At 40.3% G+C, this 15,769-nt stretch overlaps 2 protein-coding genes across 6 annotated transcripts in view; one reads left to right on the top strand and one right to left on the bottom strand.

The window, feature by feature from the left end:
* Positions 1-814, top strand: part of IGF2BP3 (insulin-like growth factor 2 mRNA binding protein 3) — a 113,878-nt gene extending 113,064 nt beyond the window's left edge. For 2 of the 3 annotated variants that reach the window (XM_004676773.2, XM_012720946.1), the window contains 2 exons: positions 175-288; positions 497-784. In XM_004676773.2, the coding sequence (XP_004676830.1) occupies positions 175-288; positions 497-595 (213 nt within the window). In that variant the 3' untranslated portion in view covers positions 596-784. Of the gene's footprint in view, positions 1-174; positions 289-496 lie in introns of all 3 variants that reach the window. The other variant, XM_004676772.2, reaches the window with a different exon arrangement.
* MALSU1 (mitochondrial assembly of ribosomal large subunit 1) overlaps positions 1-15,769 on the bottom strand; it is a 38,503-nt gene that overhangs the window by 11,338 nt on the left and 11,396 nt on the right. Inside the window, exons 3-5 of one of the 3 annotated variants that reach the window (XM_012720948.1) lie at positions 4,202-4,283; positions 3,262-3,441; positions 2,587-2,644 (exon numbers count right to left, since the gene is read on the bottom strand). In XM_012720948.1, coding sequence (XP_012576402.1) covers positions 2,631-2,644; positions 3,262-3,441; positions 4,202-4,283 — 276 coding nt within the window. In that variant the 3' untranslated portion in view covers positions 2,587-2,630. Of the gene's footprint in view, positions 1-1,207; positions 3,442-4,201; positions 4,284-15,769 lie in introns of those variants that run through there. The other 2 variants (XM_012720947.1, XR_001145095.1) reach the window with 2 other exon arrangements.

Raw genomic sequence — 15,769 nt, 5'->3', positions numbered from 1 at the left:
TCTTTAGCTAAGCCTTAGTTTTAACTATACTGAAATGGGAATATTACAAATAACCTGTTAGAACGACTAGCGTATTAAATGAAATGTGTAAAGCCATAGTTCAGTGCCTGGCACATAGTAAGTGCTCAGCAAATGATAGCTTTTAAAACAATGATTTTCACTTATCTTTTTCAGGTGAATGAGCTCCAGAATTTGTCAAGTGCAGAAGTTGTTGTCCCTCGTGACCAGACGCCTGATGAGAATGACCAAGTGGTTGTCAAAATAACTGGTCATTTCTATGCTTGCCAGGCAAGTGGGCTCTAATGTGATCAATCAGCTTTCTCACATCAATTCTTCCATGGGTACCCCATGTAAATATTTAAGGTCATTTGGTACTAACCCCATTAAAAGGGAATTTAAGTGTTAATTTCAGAGACTTTACATACATACTGATTTAGTGAAATAACTTCTAGTAACTTTTGATGGAGTAGAAATTTCAAAGCTGTCTTCATTGCAGGTTGCCCAGAGAAAAATTCAGGAAATACTGACTCAGGTAAAGCAGCACCAGCAGCAGAAATCTCTGCAAAGTGGCCCACCTCAGTCAAGACGGAAGTAAAGGCTCAGGAAACAGCCCACCACAGAGGCAGATGCCAAACCAAAGACAGATTGCTTAACCAACAGATGGGTGCTAACCCCCTATCCAGATCCACATGCACAACTTTCTTACCTAGCCAGTTGTTTCTGAGGACCAGGCAACTTTCGAACTCCTGTCTCTGTGAGAATGTATATTTTATGCTCTCTGAAATGTATGACACCCAGCTTTAAAAAAAAAAAAAGGGGGGGTGGGTGGGTGGGGAGAGAAGCTCTGCACTTCCCTTTTGCTGTATTCTCAGTATAATAGTCTAATATTTCTAAATATTCACCCATAATATCAGAAATTGACTTAATGACACATTCATTAAATTCATCAAATAAAAATAGAGATTGTTCCTAAGTCCAGTTGGTAGAATTGGATCAGAATAAAATTATTAGAGAATTTAAACTATTAGCATAGAAAACTGTTCTCAGTTTTATCTAACACTAACGAATAACCTAAGGGAAGTGCTAAGTAGTGTTGGCAGGGGTATTAAATGTGCATTTTTACTCAACTACCTCAGGTATTCAGTAATGCAATGAAAGCAAAAGTGTGGTTTGTTTTTGTTTTTTTTTTTTTTTGAAATTTTTATATACTTTATAAAGATAAAAGTCCAACTGTTTTTTAAAAAAACAAATTAATCAGCTAACAGGCGACTAACAAAACAATTTTACTTCTGGCTGGTTGACAATAAAGCTAGAAATTTAATTTCAGGTTTTTTGAGGCTTTGACAGTTACTAGTTTGGAAACCCAGTAATTGGAGCAGTGCCTATATTTGGAGAGCAGCAATACCATTTTTTTTTTTTTTTGCTTTATGATAGGGTAAGTGTTTGATGGTACTAACAGAGCAAAGTGGTTGCAGGAGGTTTTGGAACAGCTAGTTTGAATGGCTTCAGGAGACTTCAGTCTTGTTTGGCTACCTTATTGAATACATAAATGCTTTGTGCTTTTGACTATCACTACCTAAAGAGAGTGCATCAAAGAAGGGATGCAGCCAGCCCCTGTGGACTTTAAACAGATTGGCAAAAAGCAAGCTTTAGCTTGTTTTGCCAGTACACTTAAGACCAGTTGATCTACGCAGTGTGCAGACCCCAAAATTGCTTTGTAAAGACCAATGGGGCAGTCAGAGGTGTGACAGTGTTTAAAGGCAATAAAAAGCTGTAATTCCATGTGCCAGGCACTGTCATGAACCTCACTAAGCTATTTTGAAGACTTTTAAGCAAATCAAGAAAAATGAAAGGCCACCTAAAAATGCTACATAAAATAGAACAGAATTTCTGTATTCTCTCCAACCAGTTATTTGAGGATAAGTCAAAAGGTAGAGAATACAAGGAAACAATTTTTGGGATACAGTTTGATAACATTTAACCTTTGATACTGAGCTCATTTGCCTATTCCTTAACTTGATAGTAAAGCCTGGTATGTACAATTATGTGGGTGTGGGTGGTCTACAAGGCCACGCTGCTCTCTGAATTGTCTGTGTTGCTTTTTGTTCATAAAATAATCATGACATGACCTAAAGGGGTATAATAACCCTTTAAAATGTTTGTCTCATTCATATTTCAAGAATTTCTACACAGACTAGTTTTGAAATCAGACATTTTGAAATATTTTCAGAAAACCAGTTTATTTTGTAGGTTTAGCCAAAAAGTGCCCTTTTTGTCACAAAATTCATTTACTGTATGAAAAAAAAAATCGTTTAAAAAATAATGAACTGGCTTTCTGGTTGGATTTCAGGTTAGACGTGCTTAAGACCAGAGTTCTTCCTCAGTGTTTGATTTTCTCCAATATTTGGTGTGGTGTTTTGTTTTCTACATATATACAGATAGGCACTCATTTATATTTGCTGGTTTAAACTCTGTCATCCTTCACTTCTAGCCTTTTAGTGTGGCAAATCATGTTTTACTTTCAATTAAACATTGGTAATAAGAGGTATCTGGTTAATAAATTCTGTAATTGAGTTTTGTACTCACCACATTGGATCATTTCTCATCTGTAATGTGTTCCAACTGTACCTTCATTTCCAGATACCTTGATGCAAAATAAAGTTTTTCATCATTAGGTACAGCTTGGTGTGTATTATTGTTTTAGTTTTGGTCACACTATAAACTTAAATATAATCAGTATCTAATGTTAAATTTTCTCTACTCCAAGTTACTGTGAACATTGATAACTGTTGCATAGCAATTGGAATTACAGTTTGAAGAGTTTTCTCTGACATTTCTCTTTACTCTAACCCTACAGTAGCATGGCTCACCTGTATAACCTTAAGATACATGAGATTTAAAACTTCTCTACCTATTTGTTCTGTCATTTGGAAGAGTACTGATGTCTTGTTTTTTTTATATAGTAAATATTCTGGTACTAACAGGACCAGTGGGTTGGTTATGTGTTTTATACTTACATAAGCACAGAAGGCAGTGTTAACTCAAGTAAATCCTGCTGGTACCTCAGAAAAAGACAACATTAAAATTTCAGTTTGAAATACTGATTCTGATATGAGAGTTAGTTCACTTACATACTTTCCACTTACATACTTTCCATGTGTCTGCATGAATGTCTGTTTTAATAGCATCCTAGCAAGCTACTTTTTGATTAACTCAACCCAAATTTGAAAACACTAATGCAGTTCATGTTATTTTATTCACATTTGAACTCCGCTGGAGTTAAGGATGCAGTATCATCTTCCATTCCAAGGATGAAGTCTTCAGGTAATGTCTCAGTTGTTATCTGAGCTAACTGATCATCATAAGAACGTAGGGTCCATAATTTCTCTAATTCATAGGTTTCTCTTGTTTCTGGAAGCATCAAATGAATCACCATGCTGCCTATCAAGGACAAATAAAGAATCACAGTGAAGAAACAGTTCATGTGCTTTATTATGATGAACTCAGTACATTTATTACTCTCATGGTATACCTGTAGGAACTAGTACAGAGGGTCTCATGTGGTTCCATGGAAGCTTGTTAGCAATGTAAATCGTGAGCCCCATGCAGTGGGAGAACCATAGAAGTGATGCTTCATACTCATTAATATAATGTGTATACTTTCTCTCAGGGTTCCCTTACAGAACTTTGTGTGCTGGTGTACCCTGGCCATGTGCTGCCCTATAGAAACTAGAGTTCAGAAAAACTGTTAGAAAATATTACTGCTTTTGCTACTAAGTAATAAACACTCCCTCATTTAACCCCAGAACAGTCTGTGTTCTTTTACTAGACTTGTGTCACTGGCTGGTTGATTTGCCAGCTTTAAATTAAATTAAAATTTCAAGCCTCTAGCAGTTCTTAACTCTTTTGTATTAAGTGCTTTGTGGGGTAATACTTTGAAACTGTATTAATAATAACCAAATTTGTCTTCTCACACTTCACCTATTCACCATCTTCCTGGCCTGCATGGCTACATACTCCACACAGTAATTGTCTAGGAGGGCATTACCTAGTATACTTTGTTTAGGTGAAGATTTTGCAGATGTCTAAGACCATTTGAGATGCAGAATTAAAGTATTTTAAATTCAAAATTTTTACATGGAAATACTCTTTTTCCTTTTGCAACAGAAAATATTTCAGTATTAGTGCCAAAATTACTTACCAAAGTCCACACATAGCCAGTCATCAGTGTCTTTCCCTTCAATCTTAACATGAGGATCACTTTTACATTTCAGGTATTTGTACTGTAAAAAGCCAGATTATACATTAAAGCGAGAAAGGATGGAATGATTCTTGTCTCTCACTGAGGGTCTGGAGGTAATTTTCTTGGTATTAATTTGAGAACTATTATTCATAGCTCTGCCTAGGCCCATGATTAAAATAGGGAACTGATTTACCCCAGATATCTACTCACTTTCTACACTTTTTTAAGCTTTGCCCGGTCTCTTCCAACAAGGGATTGGTCATTCCTTTACCAATGTGCCTCTGAACATACCACTCAACATCTGATCCTCACTTATATAATCCTTCACTCCCTGGAAGTAAATGAGATCACTTTCATTTTCTTGTTTTAAGGCTAGGTCTTCTCAATTCTCTTTCATCTGTTTTACTTTCATGACAATGGCAATGGAAGTTTTATCCCATGTACTCAGACAATAATACTTGAAGCAAAAACCAATTACAAGAGACAAAGGACATACGCTCTTAGAAAGGAGAGAAAGGAGCAAGTCACCAAGAAAATATCACAAACATACCAAACAGAGCTAAACATGAAACAAACACCGAAAGAATTAAAGGTAGCATTAGATGGCAAAAATGTGAAACTCACAGCCCATTTTCAATGACAGAATAGAGCCAGACAGAAGAGCAAGAATAGAAATCTTAAACACTATCCTCCAACTGAACTTAAATTCTACATGTTTTTTAAATGCATATGGAGTGGAATATTCTCCAGGATAGATCACACTAGGCCGCACACAAATTTTAGTACTTTTATATGGTGAAGATTACACAAAGTATATTTTCTGATCACAATGAAAGTAAACTACAAGTCAACAGGACAGGGAACTACACAACATGTAACCCAACATGTAAATTTAAATTTTTTTAACAAATGCAAGGTAGATTAGAAAAAATAACCAGGAACTTAATTATAATCCTTACTGCTTAAATTCCCAAATCAACACCTATGTTTGCACCATGAAGAGTCAGAAAATGAACAGTTAGCCTGAGAAAGGACACAATGATCAGGAAACCAAAACAGATAAAATTAATGAATGCAAGAAATTGGACCTATTTATTAATAATATGGGAATTGAATTGGTAATCAAAAACCTCCCAAGGGCCTCCCTGGTGGCACAATGGTTAAAGTGTCAGCACAATCAAGCCACTGCAACTTGAGTTTGATCCCCAGCCAGAGAGGTGACCCATATGGTGTGGCAGATTCTCCTGACCTGCCTGCTGCTCCCCTCAGTCTGTTTCAGTGGATCTCCTGGTCAGCTCCCCACTATGGCTCTGGTGAATCCTCTCACCCCTGCGCCTCTAGCCAGTTTTTGAATACATTAAGAAAACAAAAAAACCCCACAAATCTTCCAATAAAGAAAAGCCATGGGCCAGAGTAAGGAATTTAAAATCCGCAGCCCTGACTCAAAACTTTTACAAAAGTTGAAGAGGATAGAACATTTAACACCTACAAGACTATAATTAGTCTGAAAGCAAAGCCACGGACACTGCAAGAAATAGCCCACTATAGTTAATGAAAACTGGTGCAACAAAATACCAGCAAGTAAAGTCAATACCACATTAAAAAGATTATACACCCCAATGGAGTCTAATTAACCCCTGGGATATAAGGTTAGCTCAACATGAGATGTAATAAACCAAATCACATGATCCTCTTAAACTGATGCAGAAAAAGCATGTGACAAAGTGCAACAGCTTTTCACAATAAAAAGCTAAGAATATGAAGAAATCTACCTTCAGATAACAAAGGCCAATATGAAAAAGCCCTCAGCAAACATACTTCAACGGACTAATACAGTAATTCTTTCCTGTATTTAAAAAAAAAAAAAGACAAGAATGTCCACTTTTGCCTCATATTTAACATATTACTGGAAATCCCAGCCAGGGCAATAGGGTGGTCTCCAAGAAAGGGGGAGGTCCCAGGTTCCCTGCCCCACACAAAGGAGGGTGGAGCTGAGCAGAGAAGAATCTGGAGAGCAGAACAAGGAGGAAGGAAGCAGGATGGAGAGCCAGAAAGAAACCTGAGGAAGTCACAGGAGTAGAGACACAAGTGAAGAAGCAGCTCTTGTTTCTTGGTCCTGCCTAGACTGTGTGAAACAGCTGTGGTGAGAGACCAGAGAGGAGGTTCACTATGGCAGTGTTTATCTTGATTTTGATTTTGTTCTTTTCCTCCCAGACTTGTCTGGTCATTTCTGACCCTTTTCTATGGGTCCCCATGAGAAGGTGCTTTAGACTTGTGGAGGGCTTTCAGGCCTTGCTTGGGCCAATCCCTTTGGGTAAACTTTTACCCACAAGGGAGGTAACTTTGGCTGTTTGATTTAGAAACTATATTCTTCAATACATGATTGTATTGAAGTTCCTTTCCATGAAAGGTCTTCTATGTTTTGTCTTGATACAGCAGATGGCAGAACCTATTTAGAGCAGTCAGGTCTGGGGGTTCTGTGATGCTCCTCTCTCCCTATAACAGAATAAACACCCAAATTGGAAGGAAGTAAAGCTGTTTACGGATGATAGGATCTTACATATAGACAAGCCTAGACTCCATCAAAAGGCTGTTAAATGAATTCAGTCAACTTGCAGGATATAAAATCAACATATAAAAATCAGCTGCAGGCCCTCCCTGGTGGCGCAGCTGGTTAAAGCACTGCACTGAGAAGCTTAAGCCACTTCCCCATGAGTTCGATTCCCGCTTGCCCCGGAGGAGTCCACATGGCGTGGCAGACCTCTCCTGACCCGCCCGCTGCTCCCTCAGCAGTGTACTTCGTCGATCCGCCTGTTCTTCTCCCTGCTCTGACTCTGGTGAATCCTCTCACCCTCCACGTCTCTGGCCTGTACCCCAGTTCTGTATGAATAAATAAATAAATCTTTAAAAAAAAATCAGCTGCAATTTATCATGAAGGATATAATTCAAACAGACGGCAGAGAAACAGAGCAAGACAGGGGAAAAGGCACAGCATTTCTATGCCCTCTGTGTTGGGCTATATTTAACAAGTTAAAATGTGGCCTCTTCATTTTGCTGAATAGAACACTGCTGGGACACAAAGTAGATAGGGAGTCTCAAAATAGCCATGGGAACCAGACCACAGGTCTAAAATGAATGACTTAGGACTTTCAGAATTCCAGGGAATTAGGCATCAAAGCAAACAGAACCCTGACATCACCTGTGGGGAAAGGTGACTGAGACCTGATGTTCTGCGAAAACAATCAGCAGTAACTGACTCCCCAATTCAGGAAAAGCCCATGAAAATTGGATATAAAGAGAGCAAATCCTTCTTAGGGGCAGATGACCTCTTCCATCTTGCCCATTGCCTCTCTCAGCGTACGTATTCTACCTTTCCTGTTCTCCACTCTGACTCTGATGAATTCTTTCAGACTTGTCTCCAGCCTCACCTCAATACTTCTCCCCATTACATTTTGGTGTACCATATGGGGAGAAACCTGGTATGGGGACTCCTTACTCCTCTCACTTTCTCTGGGTGACTTCAAGGAAACCTCAGAACCATCAAACACTAGGTACACCCAATTTTATCTAAAGGTTCTAAGAGCCCAGCAGGATGGAGAATAGCCCTTTTCCCCTTCAAAACCTTAGGTAGGCTGTGTGCCTAATGGACAATTTCAGCAGTCTGGCTTGGGCACCCCCAAGTGGTCCTGAACAACTCCTACAAGCAGGGTAGTCTGCCATAGCTGGGTCAGTGATCAGTTTCACTTTCTTCCTCCTTGCTTTTTTCCCCTCTGTGGTCAGTAATTGATCTGCTTACTCCAGACAGTGGGCCCCAACTACTGAAACTGCTTGATAACTGGTGAGTCATCCTGGACCTGACACTCTATACTCAATGGAGAAGATTGTGATTGCAATTCAGGGCCCCTAGAATTACTGGGAGGGAAGCCCCCAGACTGCAGGGCATCTGCACCTTTGACTCCTAGATCCTGGAAGGGAAGTCCCAGGACAAAGTGCCATTTACTAGCCACAGCAAGTGCTTTCCCTCTGTTGCTACAGGAATCATGGGACAATATATCTTAGCCCTCAGTGACTTGCCCTTGGACTGCATTCTTAAAAAGCGGAGCAAATTTGACTCTCAGACTTTCAAGAAAATAGATATAATTTTCCTTCACAATACTGCCTGGCACCACTACAAACTTGAGGACCAAGAAATCTGGCCTACATATGGCACCTTTAGCTTGAGATGCAAATTAAAACCACAGTGAGATATCACCTCACCCCAGTGAGAATGGCACATTTTTTTTTAATCTTTTTTTCTTCTTTATTATTTTTTTCTTATAATAGTTTATTTTTACCTATTTTTGTGCATTTTTCCATCTCCGTTGCAATCCCCTTGGGTTTCCCATCACCAAATCACCCATGTGCCATCACCATAGTCCAGTGCATTTCCCTCCCTTCACTGTTTTTGATCCCATTCCCACTCCACCCCCATAAAATGTCTCTGGTATATAGCTGTTCATCATTATTATTTTCTTGCCTGTTCCATTATATTCCTGCTATGAGAGAAACCATCCGGTATTTTTCCTTTTCTTTCTGACTTATTTCACTAAGCATGATCTTTTATAGCTCCAAAAGGCATGTGTTTTTTTTTTTTGGTTGCTGAGTAGTATTCCATTGTGTTTATGTACTACATCTTTTTAACCCAGTCATCCATTTTTGGGCATTTGGGCTGTTTCCATGTTTCCATGTCTTTCCAATTGTGAATAAAGAGCAATAAACATGGAGGTGCAGGTATCTTTTTGAATCAGTGTTTTTGTGTCTTTTGGGTAGATACCTAGGAGTGGGAAGAATGGCACATCTTAAAACAACTAGCAACAACAAATGTTGGTGAGGATGTGTAAAAAAGGGAACTCTCCTGCACTGCAAACTAGTGCAACCACTATGGAAAACTGTTTGGAGGTTCCTCAAACTGCTAAAAATGGAGCTTCCATATGACCTAGCAATATCACTCCTGATAAAGACACAACACATTGATTCAAAAGATACCTGCACCCCCATGTTTACTGCTGCTTTATTTACAATTGGAAAGACATGGAGAACAATCTCCTTTAGTTCTCAAGTTACTCAGGGTGTTAGTGCTGCTCTACAAATTACTTATTACTTGCATGTAGCCTGGTACCCTTGGGTCCTCAGGAAAGTTAGAAAGAGCTAACTTTAAAAGGCTAACCAGGCCATTAAAAAATTTACTGTTATTGATAATAATGGAAGAAACCCAGAAGTCCTGAGTCAATCTCTCACTTGTGGCTTTCCTCAAAGCTAGAACTGCCTGCCCCAAGGTTTCTCTAGGCTTACACCCCTTTGAACTCTTATATAGATGACCCTTCCTCACCAACACTTGGTGGTCAGTCCAAAATATAATTGCTTAGAACAATACATCCCCTCCCCTTGATTAACTATTAAGCCCCTACATGACTGTGCAGATGCTAACAGCTCCTGGCCCAATACTTCACTTCCCATCTCTAGCCATCCTAAGATTTCTCCAGGAGACTGGGTCCTCCATAAAACCTTTCCTCAGGACAAAACAAACAAACAAGCAAACAAAAATCCCTCAAGTCTTCCTGACAACACTACTGAGGTCAAACTATAAAGACACAATAAGTGAGTACACCTCCCCCAAAGCAAGCAGCTCTTACTGGGGAAGACTCCCAAACATGTCCACTGTACTCCTAGAGCTACAGAGCCCCTTCAACTTTCATTGCAAATCAATTAAGTAATAACTCCTACACATCAAAATTCCCCTTAGGCTTTGTAACTAATACCCCCTGCATCATGTCTAGCCTCAGAATTCCTCTTTTCTACTCCTACATCTTAACATTGCTCATGGCCAAGACTATAACACTAATACTGCTAACATTCAAACTCGGCCCTCCAAAAACTGGTCACCACGGGCCTCCCCGGTGGCGCAGGCGTTAAAGTCTTGGCACTATCAAGCTATTGCCAGCCACTGTGGCATAAGTTGGATCCCTGGTCAGGAAGCTGGCCCACATGGCACAGTAGAGCAGCAGAACTCTCCTGTTTTGCCCTCTGCTCCCCTCAGCAGTACATTTCAGTGGATCTGCTGGTTCTGCTACCTTCTCTGCCTCTGTTGAACCCTCACTCTCCCTCCCCTGCACCTATGGCCTACACTCCAGTTCTTGTGTGTATAAATAAAAAAGATAAATAAAAATAAAAATAAAAAACAAGATAAAGCTAACTACCACCTGCTATGATGGAGATCTAAGCCTTTGGATCTAAGCCAGTGGTCTTCTTATACTGGGTCCAACTCTCAGGGTTCATGTGCTACATGATATCCAACAGACTGGATACCATGTCTACCTGGGAGACACAAAACTCCACAGTCATCCTGGGGCCTATTTATTTCAAGGTGCACGTACAATGCCCTGTTCCACTTTCTTTCAGTTTTTTTTTTTTTTTAAAGATTTATTTACTTATTCATATAGAACTGGGGTACAGACCAGAGATGCGAAGGGTGAGAGGATTCACCAGAGACAGAGCGGGGAGCAGAACAGGCCGACTGACGAAGTACACTGCTGAGGGGAGCAGCGGGTGGGTCAGGAGAGGTCCACCATGTGGATCTCCTCTGGGGCAGGCGGGAATCGAATTCATGCAGAAGTGGCTTCAGCTTCTTAGTGCTGTGCTTTAACTTGATACGCCACAAGGGCCACTTTCTATCATTTTTAACCTCAATCTTTCAAGACACCACTCTGCAGGGTTCAGTTAGCCCCCATAGTTATAATTTCACTCTATACTTATCTAACTACTCCATCCTCACTATAACCTCCAGAAGATGTTGAGCAGTTTACCATACCTCCCTATTTTAAGGGAGCCTCATTTCCATATTTAGGAAAGTTCTGTTTTGGCCGCCCTATCCCATTCTGTAACTCATTTCCAATTCTAACCACCATGAACAGGGTTGCTATAAACTGTTATCTTAATATTCAGTACCACTCATGGAAAATTCTTTATTGACCCAGGCCAAAGCACTGCCTTTTGGGAGCTGGGCTCCTCCAATATCTACGACAATGCAACCCCATGTTTTAACCCTGTATCTATGGCTTCACGGGCCATCACATTCCAATCCAAGTTCACATATAAAAACCAAGGGAAGACAGCCATATATACCAACTACACAAGGTGCCGTCCTCTCTCCTTACACATTCTCTGTGGTATACCAGATTATCCCTGCCTCCTGACCAACTAGACTAGCACTTGTGGTTGTCCCACTCCCTGTTACTACCAGACTTCACAGGACTCAGAGAGCCCCAAAAGCCTCCATTAAAACAGGGCATGCCTCATGGGTAATTTGGTGATGGGAAGTCCACAGGGTTACAACTGAGATGGGGAAGGCACAAAATCATGTAAAAATAAACTATAATAATAAAATAGGGTGTGCCTAATTGGGAGCTGCTGCAGGCACCTCAGGAGCTTATATCTGGAGGTTAAAGGTTCCACAAGGTTTATCAGATAGATCTCTTAGCCACACTGGCTAATTAACAAATAGCAGCCTCTCCTGACATAATGCAGAAACAGTTCAACTCACTGCCAAGCACGGTTTTACAAGATCATCAAACCAGGCCTCCCTGGTGGTACAAGGGGCTAAGTCTCAGTACTATCAAGCTATCAGCAGCCACTGCAACACAAGTTCAATCACCACCCAGGGAGCCAACACACATGGTGCAGCAGACCTCTCCTGCCTCACCAGCTGCGCCCCTCAGTAATATATCTAAGTCAACTCTGTCTCTGGTGAACCACACCACACCCAACACCTCTGGCTCTTGTATGCATAACATTAAAAACATAAATTAATATAAAAATCATCAAGCCCATTATGGTATCACCACCCAAGGAGACATTTGTGCTATATTTAAAATATAATGTTGTCTTTGGGCTTATGAATCTAAACAGGTCCAACAACATACTCAGCAATTCTTGGAGCAATCCCATCAATTACATACATGAACAAGCCAGTAGCAGCTGGAAGTCCTGGAAGGACACTTGGTCTTGGCTATCCTGGTTACTTTCCTTCTGGGCTCCCTACTTCTCTTTCTTCTGTTCCTTATTGCAGAGCCCCAACTCCAACATTCTCATTAAGTTTGTCATGTCACAAATTCAATCCTGCACCAACCTGTTCCCCCTACAGACTTTTCCCCCCTTGATCAGGCCAGCTAAACTTTCCACCTGGTAAATGGCCCTAACAACTTCATGTTGGTGTACTTTCCCTTCTGGCCTTTGAATCCTACTTTCTTAACCTTTATTCATTTAGTTCCTGTTTCAGACAATCAGCACTACTGGTAGCCCCTCATAGCAACGCATGAGGGCAAAAATGGATCCCAGCCTAGAAACCCCAGTGTGGTCATCTTGGTCCCTTTCAACTGTACTCGCCACCATCACAAAATGACCATAAGCTGGGCAAAGCCAGCACTATGCCCCCAAATTCAGCCTGAAGCAGCTATAGAAGCTAGACTCTGACAGCATTCTCAAAGATTTGCCATTGTCCTCTTGGGAGAGGGGGTAATGTTGGGTGCATTTAATAAAGTTAAAACTCAGTCTCTACATTTTGCTCAGCACAACAATTTGTTGGGAGACATAAAGTAAACAAGGTAATCTGATAAAATAGCCATGGGAACCAGACCATGGGTCTATATGACTTAGGATTATCAGAATTCCTGGGAATGCAGAAACAGATATCACTCAAGGGATAGCCATCAGCAAGAACCAACACCCCAAGTCAGGAAAAGAATATTTAAAAAGCCCCAAATCCTTCTTAGAGGCAGATGACCTCTTCCACCCTGCCCACTGCTTCTCTTAGCAAGTATGTTTCAGTAAGTCCACTTTTTCTTTACTCTGTCTCTGGGGAATTCTTTCAAAGCCCCCCATCCCCCCGGCCGTGCCTTCTTCATTCTCACCCCAATATTTCTCCATACCATACGTGCCAGATGTGCAAGTCCCTAAATTCCCACATGATCACCAATCAAATTCTCCAAACCTCCTCTTTTTTTTTTTTTAAAGATTTATTTGTGCATACAGAACTGGGGTACAGGCCAGAGGCTCAGGGGCGGTGAGAGGCTTCACCAGAGACAGAGTGGGGAACAGAACAGGCAGATCCACAAAGTACACTGCTGAGGGGAGCAGCGGGCGGGTCAGGAGAGGTCTGCCACGCCATGTGGTCTCCTCCGGGGCAGGCGGGAATTGAACTCATGCAGAAGCAGCTTTAGATTCTCAGTGCTGTGCTTTAACCCGCTGTGCCACCAGGGAGGGCCCAAACCTCCTCTTTCTGAGCTTTTATGGTGGCTCACTATAAGACATAATTCCTCAAAGTGTTAGTCAGTGGAAATTGAATTCAGTCCTTAACCCCTCTTCGCTCAAAGAAATCAGGGAGCAGGTCTCAAAGACCCAACATCAAATACTTCCCAAAAAGCCACCTCATTCATCACTCCTAGTACTTAGGAGACGCAAAGGTTTTGGGGAACTATAATCCAGAAACTGTGGATAAACACCAAATAAATATGCTAAAGATATATCTGGTCATTTAAATAAAACCAAATGTATATTTTCCCTATATATCACAAAATCACAACCACTATCTTATCCCACACACAAAAATCAACTCAAAGAGTTATAAACTTAATTTTAAAATGACAGACTTAATTTAATGAAACCATAAAATGTCTGAAGAAAATACAAATGGTAAAGTCTTTGACATTAATCTTAGGAATATTTTGTTTGGACCTGACTCCAAAGATAAGGGAAATATAAGTAAAAATAAACAAATGAACTACCTAAAACTAAAAAATCTGCACACTAAAGAAAACCATCAGTAAACAAGTTTCAAAGAAAAACACCCTCAAATACTTCCAAAAAGCCACCTCATTAACAAAGACTCATTCATCACCCCTAAATTACTTGACTTTTTACTGGATTATGATTTGTGAATACCCAAAATACATAAGACACATACACACCAAAGTAAAACAAAACTAACACAAAAAAATTCAATATAAAAATGAGGAGATATCTGAAAGCACATTTTTGCAGACATGTGTCCAACAGGTACATGAAAATATGCTGAACATCATCACTAATCATCAGGGAAATGCAAATCAAAACCATACGCACTATCAATTCAGGGAGCTGACCCACATGGCATAGCAGACCTCCTGTCTTACCCACTGCTCCCCTCATTAGTGTGTTTCAGTAGATCTGCCTGTTCTGCTCCCCACTCTGTCTGGTGAATCCTCTCACGCCCCACACCTATGCCCTACAGCCCAGTTCCTCAAAAACCTTAAAAAACAACTACAGTAAAATTACCATATTTCCCAACAATTCAGTTATGAGTACTTATCCTAAGAAAGTGAAAATATAAATTCAAAAAGGATATTCACCCCACATTCATTGCAGCATTATTTATAATAGTCAAGATATGGTCACAAGGCAGGTACTCACAGATACACAAACAGGTAAAGAAGGTAGTCAAAAACAGGTAAAGAAGGTAGTCAAATTTTCATGGAAATTTACACAGCTATTAAAATAAAACCTTGCCATTTGAACAACATGGATGGACCTTGAGGGTGAAATAAGATAGGCAGAGAAAATGAAACACTGTGAATATTCATTTTAATGTGGCATCTAAAAACAAAACTCAGATACAATGAACAGACTGGCATTACCAGAGGGGAGGGGGATATAAATAAATAAGTCATAGAGATTAACTGTACAGCATCAGAATAAAAATAAAATATGCAAGGGGCCTCCTGGTGGTGCAGGGGTTAAAGACACAGTACTATCAAGCTATTGCTAACTGTGCAAAATGAGTTCAATCCACAGCCAGGGAACTAACCCACATATGATGCAGCAGACCACTCCTGTCTTGCCCACTGCTCCCTTCAGCAGTGTATTTCAATATATCCACCTGTTCTGCTACCCATTCTGTCTCTAGTGAATCCTCTCACTCCTCCCCCACACCTCTCGCATATACCCCAGTTGTCGTAGTCATAAATAATTTTTTTTTTAAATTAGAAGTTTTACTGGGAAGCTACATGCAAAAAATGAAACTAGATCACTACCTCACACCATACACAAAAATCAACTCGAAGTGGATTAAAGACCTAGACATAAGAATGGAAACCATAAAATACCTGGAAGCAAAGCTGGGCAAAACACTACACAACATACACATCAGTAACATCTTTGAAGACAAAGCACCCAATGCAATGATAGTGAAGGCAAGGATAAATAGACGGGACTACATCAAGTTAAAAGGCTTCCGTACAGCAAAGAGACATTATAAAAAACAGACATCCCACTGATTGAGAAAAAATTTTCTCACATAAAATTAGCAATAAGGGATTGATCACAAAGATATACAAATAACTGATGAAACAACAAAAATAAACAACCCCATCAAAAATGGGCAGAAGAGGCCCTCCCTGGTGGCGCAGCGGGTTAAAGCACTGCACTGAGAAGCTAAAGCCACTTCCGCATGAGTTC

This window comes from Condylura cristata, unplaced genomic scaffold, assembly GCF_000260355.1.
Source record: "Condylura cristata isolate star-nosed mole 26May11 unplaced genomic scaffold, ConCri1.0 scaffold00005, whole genome shotgun sequence".
Classification (NCBI taxonomy): Eukaryota; Metazoa; Chordata; class Mammalia; order Eulipotyphla; family Talpidae; genus Condylura; species Condylura cristata.
This window is presented reverse-complemented; position numbering and strand designations above follow the sequence as displayed.